This window comes from Pelophylax lessonae (genome assembly GCF_965119305.1).
Source record: "Pelophylax lessonae genome assembly, chromosome: 10".
Classification (NCBI taxonomy): domain Eukaryota; kingdom Metazoa; phylum Chordata; class Amphibia; order Anura; family Ranidae; genus Pelophylax; species Pelophylax lessonae.
The window spans coordinates 202,256,198-202,262,368 of record NC_138777.1 but is presented as its reverse complement, the minus strand read 5'-3'; the positions used below and the strand labels follow the sequence as shown (position 1 = coordinate 202,262,368).

The 6,171-nt window shown below is 49.9% G+C and overlaps 1 protein-coding gene across 1 annotated transcript; it reads right to left on the bottom strand.

The window, feature by feature from the left end:
• On the bottom strand, positions 1–6,143 carry POLR2C (RNA polymerase II subunit C). The gene is made up of 9 exons (XM_082270896.1): positions 5,988–6,143; positions 4,596–4,645; positions 4,102–4,170; positions 3,978–4,030; positions 2,994–3,122; positions 2,379–2,430; positions 1,141–1,309; positions 523–597; positions 1–198 (listed from the first exon to the last, which is right to left on the bottom strand). The coding sequence occupies exons 1-9, from the start codon at positions 6,071–6,073 to the stop codon at positions 54–56; spliced, it is 828 nt and encodes a 275-aa protein (XP_082127022.1). The 5' UTR covers positions 6,074–6,143; the 3' UTR covers positions 1–53.
• Between the last annotated feature and the right edge of the window lie 28 nt (positions 6,144–6,171).

Genomic DNA, 6,171 nt, shown 5'->3' with positions numbered 1-6,171 from the left:
TTATTACAAAAAAAAGGCGGGGGTGTGGGATGGGGGTGATGGTGCCAGTTTATTCAGTTTATTGTGAGGACATCACTCTGAATTTCGTGACTCAGCTGTGTCTGCAGGTCACTCAGCTTCCTCTTCAGACCAGACAGTGCAGACAGGACAATATTATCCGGCCGCATAGAGCCGCAGGACTCCACGTTATAGTAGAATCTGTAGGACAGAAGCATTTAATCAATACAACCGACAGAAAAAAAGCAATGCAGCCCTACAGCAAACCAATGGAAAAAAAGGAGACCAAGAACACATTTATGCAGATGAAGTCATGTGAGCAGAGCTGAGAACACATTCACAAGAAGGACTAGCCCATATCATTTATATTGAAGGGGATGGTGCAAAGAACTGACAAGGTAGGGGAAAGTGAACAGGCAGGAAAACTGAACGACAAAGGAAGTTCAGACCACACCCTTTTAGAATGACATCACAAATCCTCTGGTGTCAGAGGGCAAAGTCATATAGCGCTTGGCAGTCACTTACCTCTCTGGCTTCCCATTGGGTTCATAAGGGGCCTCCACCTCATCTTCATCAATTTCAGAATATTCACTCTTAGGCCTGGGTGGAGACACAGACATCACGTGAAGAGACCAATCACAGATAGGTATGGAAGCGAATCAAAAGGCATACAATAGACCCATCCAGTCCATCAGCCATTTCATTGTCCTAAAGTGCATCCAACTTGACAGGAATGCGGGGCTGCCATTGCCAACTCCTGAAAATGCCAGCTGCCTGGCTTCACTGCTCTTGAGATGGATAGTACTCATGTTTAGAATTGTTCCTGGTCAGTGCCCTAAAGAAGCAAAGATGGCATTAGAGCTGGGAAACTGGTACTTTCAGGAGAGGCCAGTAATAGAAACTCCTATTGCTTTCATGCACCATTCGAGAATCATTTCTCCAATCAGATTCAAAGTCCAAAATGGCAGCTGGATGGATCTGGTTGGCTGCTGGAAAACAACCCAGGACAATGAAGATACTCTGGCTGTGTGTTGGTACAATATTGGACCATTTCCCCAGTAAGAGTCCTCCCCATAGCAGAAAGCAGACCTATCCACACCCTTACAAGAGCTGAGAGGGGGCAGGGACTGAACATGAACATACCATTCTTCCGGTTTGGGGTAGACTGTGTGCCGCAGTGCATTGTCTGGGTCATATTCAAAAGATACCCCCGCAGTTGGGTTCCACTTAGCGTGTTCTTTTCCAAACCCTTTCTTCGCATAAGCTCGGAGACGTAATTCCTGCCCTTTCCGCAGCTTCACCAGGAGAATGTCTACAGCAAGAGGATAGACAAACTTCACACCACAGCTCCAGACTGTTCAGAAAATTTCCTATAGTCTGCTGTACACTGAGCATACCACTGTCCACCCTGAGCCTAGAGCCCACCAATCCTGTCCAACCCGGTGTCAACACCATACTCCACCGTTACTCCAGTCCCGCTTAATCCCTCTCAGTGTGTCCACACCACTTCACTCCACTTTCCAACCTGAGCCTAGGGCCCACCCAATCCATTACCTTGCATCCACCCTGAGCTGGAGGCCAACTGGATCCATCACACTTTACTATCTTACTATCCATCCTGATCTTTGCGGCTAACACCTACAGATCCACCACCCTGTGTCCATGCCATACTTATAGGCTCACCCAATCCTCAGTGTGTCCACACCACAATCCACTGTCCACCCTGATCTCTGAGCTTAAGGCCTACAAATTCATTATCCTGTGCCCACCCCACACTTTATTGTTCACACAATGATCTTTGACCTATGGGTCCATCTAATCTCTCTTGCTGTGCCCAAACCACTGTCTTTCCTGATCTCTGATCCCCAACCCACACTATCCCTGAGCCTAGGGCCCACCAATTCATCACCTTGTGTCTACACCACACTCCACTGTCCATCCTGGTCTCTGACCACCCGGCCTACCAATCCATACCCTATGTCCACGTTGACCACCGGCAAACAGGCCCACCCAATCCCTATTGAGGTGTCCACACAACACTCCATTGCCCACCTTTACCTCTAACTCCTCGAACACCCTACTCTATCTGCGCCACAACCAAACTCAAATATGTACCCTGACCTCCAGGCTCACTAATATATCTCCTCATCCACACCACCTACTGCCATCCGCCCCCCTCATTCACATCACCTACCTCCATTCCCCTCCCCATCCAGACCATATACCACCATTTGCCCCCCCCCCCCCCCATCCAGACCATATACCACCATTTGCCCCCCCCTTATCCACACCACAATCTTGTATTGTATTTCCAGAGTGCTGCTGCAGCTTCCTATACAGATGCAGAGCACTCACTCCCAGGAACCCTCCACCATGCTCACCGTCTTGTTCTACGTAGTCATTGGGATCATTGTCTCTACTACGTGATGTAACCTGGAAGACAAAATTACAGATAAAACAGCACACAGGCTGGAGCTCACCCCGGCTCTCCATAGACACATGGCACCCAGGCTGACGCTCACTCCAGCTCTCCACAGCCACATAGCACTCAGGCTATCACTCACCCTGGTTCTCTACCTCCAGACATATGACGTCACTGCTTCCCCCTTTCTGTGTCAGTGGTTCACCCACCTCCAGGTCTCCACCACATTCTTCATTATTAGACGGAACAATGGCTGGCACAACACACAATTCTACCATGGGATGGTGGGTGACAGTAGCAGTGATTTGGGTGTGGGTGAAGCCTTGCTGTAACAATCACCTTTCTTCTGTCTTTACAAATTACATTGTTTGCTATAGTATTCTGAAAGGAAACTCAGGCTAAACAACCTGCATGTACACCAATCATATCCCAGCTCCTCTACCCCTCTCCGCTCTGCTGGTTACAGGAAGTGAGTCAGTGATGAGAGATAGGGGGTGGGGAAACAACACCAGTGTGTTGAATGCCTAGCTCCACCCATCATGTTACCAATAGTATGTACTGCCATGGCACTCACCGGGATGACACGAGCATTGTTGGAAATGAGGTCACGGGAGGTCACATGACGTGTCTGGTCTTCATTACATCGAACGTCCAGCGTGAACTCCACCGAGCACTCCGCACAGAACTCCTCACATGTGCAATCCTGTGCAAGGGTACAAAAAACAAGCTATAGAAAGAGTGGACTTAAAAAAGGTACCACATACCTATAAAATATATCAATGTTTTATTTTACAAATGTTAAAAAAAAAAACATATGACATTTTAAGAAGACAACAATATTACACACAAACATTGCAAGTTCATGAGAAACTATTATATATCATCACTCATCATCCCCATTAGGCTTGGACAATGGAATGCTTGCTGTGACTTCAACGCGTTTCGCGGGTCCATGCCCGCTTAATCAGGAAGATAGCAACAGTCAAGCTCTGTATTTTGCATGTAAAACAATCAAACAAAGGGATACACACAACCACCAATTAGAAGCCTTCTGGAACAGAGAAGTCAGCTTCTCCAAGATTAATCCACTCCAAGTCCACATAAGGATGTAAGGGAAACCCTCAATGAGGCCAATAGTTTCATGTGTAAAGATACTTAAGTGCCGTCCTGTTACTTTCAGAGTTTCTCTATATCCCAGTGAGGAGGTGGTGGATGGAAGGCCAAATCTCCTCCATAGTGGCAGGACTTATGCAGTCCAGGCCCCTCAAGACACCCATGTATGCAGGGCTGGGGCAATTATATTAAAAAAAAAATGGAGATATTACGTATGAGGATACCTAGGAACCCCAACTGGGGCAATGATATATTAAATAGGAAACATTATCCCCGGAGGACACCCATATACCCTGGGCTGGGGCAGTGATAAGAAATGGGAGACAGACCCTGTTAAGACACCCATGAAGCCTAGGCCGGGGCAATGATTTAAGGAAAAGGAGATATTACCCCCCTGATGACACCCATGTACCTCAGGCTGGGGCAATGATATAAAGAGACATACCCGGGAATACTGCAGCTTGTCCACAATGTCATCGCTGGTGAGGGGGACGAGCCCTGCAGATGGGAACAGATGGTTAGGAGGACGCAATGGGTGGAGTCCTGATATATAATCACCCGATACTCACCCACTCTGTGCGCTATGAACTCATCATGGAGGACAGAGGAATTGGCATCTATCTGCACCCAGTCGATGGCTGAAATACAAAAGATATCACATCATTAGGAGGACATATCGGTATCCTTCTTCCCTCATAAGCAGAAGGGACGGGGTTGAGACCCTCCTCAGATCTGAGCAAATATGGGAACAGTTCTATTTGTCTATCCTGTCCTGAGATTACACAACTCTGTCACACAGCACAGCCCTGGTTTTTTCTCTGCAGCAGTTCATGACATTTACAGGTCTTGTCCCTCCCACATCCTGTGATTGGACAGGCAAAGGAGAAGCAGCACAGTGCTGAGCTCATCTCTGACACTCTGCTCTCTCCTATCAGCATGTTCCATGACGTGGAGACCAGAGGGGAAAGGTGGTCTACACTGCCGAGACACCTCCATTCTCTAATTTACAATGCAGCCTTCAATAAGGTCAGAGAAAGGGAGATCGCCCACAGCTGACACTCACCGATAGTCGGGACTTCCGCTATAAACACACGGCGGATGGAGTTAGCGATCCTGCAAGATACAAAAATATTATGAGGGGGTAAAGCTGAGAAGAGGGGGGGCAGAGAGAGAGAGAGAGAGAGAGAGAGAGAGAGAGAGAAGAGATATGGGGGGCAGAGAGAGAGAGAGAGAGAAGAAGAGATGGGGGGGGGGGCAGAGAGAGAGAGAGAGAGAAGAAGAGACGGGGGCAGAGAGAGAGTAGAAGAGATGGGGGGCAGAGAGAGAGAAGAAGAGATGGGGGGCAGAGAGAGAGAGAGAGAGAAGAAGAGATGGGGGGGCAGAGAGAGAGAAGAAGAGATGGGGGGGGGCAGAGAGAGAGAAGAAGAGATGGGGGGGGCAGAGAGAGAGAAGAAGAGATGGGGGGGGGCAGAGAGAGAGAAGAAGAGATGGGGGGGGGCAGAGAGAGAAGAAGAGATGGGGGGGGGGCAGAGAGAGAAGAAGAGATGGGGGGGCAGAGAGAGAGAGAGAGAAGAGATGGGGGGCAGAGAGAGAGAGAGAAGAGATGGGGGGCAGAGAGAGAGAAGAAGAGATGGGGGGGCAGAGAGAGAGAAGAAGAGATGGGGGGGGCAGAGAGAGAGAAGAAGAGATGGGGGGGCAGAGAGAGAGAAGAAGAGATGGGGGGGCAGAGAGAGAAGAAGAGATGGGGGGGCAGAGAGAGAAGAAGAGATGGGGGGCAGAGAGAGAAGAAGAGATGGGGGGGCAGAGAGAGAGAAGAAGAGATGGGGGGGCAGAGAGAGAGAAGAAGAGATGGGGGGGCAGAGAGAGAGAGAGAGAGAAGAAGAGATGGGGAGGGGGCAGAGAGAGAAGAAGAGATGGGGGGGGGCAGAGAGAGAAGAAGAGATGGGGGGGGGCAGAGAGAGAAGAAGAGATGGGGGGGCAGAGAGAGAGAGAAGAGATGGGGGGCAGAGAGAGAGAGAAGAGATGGGGGGCAGAGAGAGAGAGAAGAGGAGATGGGGGCAGAGAGAGAGAGAAGAGGAGATGGGGGCAGAGAGAGAAGAGATGGGGGGGCAGAGAGAGAAGAAGAGATGGGGGGGCAGAGAGAGAGAGAAGAGATGGGGGGGCAGAGAGAGAGAGAAGAGGAGATGGGGGGGCAGAGAGAGAAGAAGAGATGGGGGGCAGAGAGAGAAGAAGAGATGGGGGGGCAGAGAGAGAAGAAGAGATGGGGGGGCAGAGAGAGAAGAAGAGATGAGGGGGGCAGAGAGAGAAGAAGAGATGGGGGGCAGAAAGAGGGATATGGGGGGGCAGAGAGAAAAGAGATATGGGGGGGGGGCAGACACTATTACTAGACCCTAAGAAGATGGCTGTACTCCCCCTCCCCCCTCCATGCACAGACACAGACAGGTCCTCCTCTTACGCCAGGTCGGTGTTCTCGACGATAAATTTGACATTTTCATCGGTCAGTTCGGTAATGCGGACTGTCGGCTGGTTGGCATACGGCATCTTCCCTCCGAACGGAAACCAGCATGAGACAGATCCAGAGCCCCGGAAGTTATGGTGATAGAGCGCTTGTTGTGGATAGAGAGGACCGGAAATCAGGG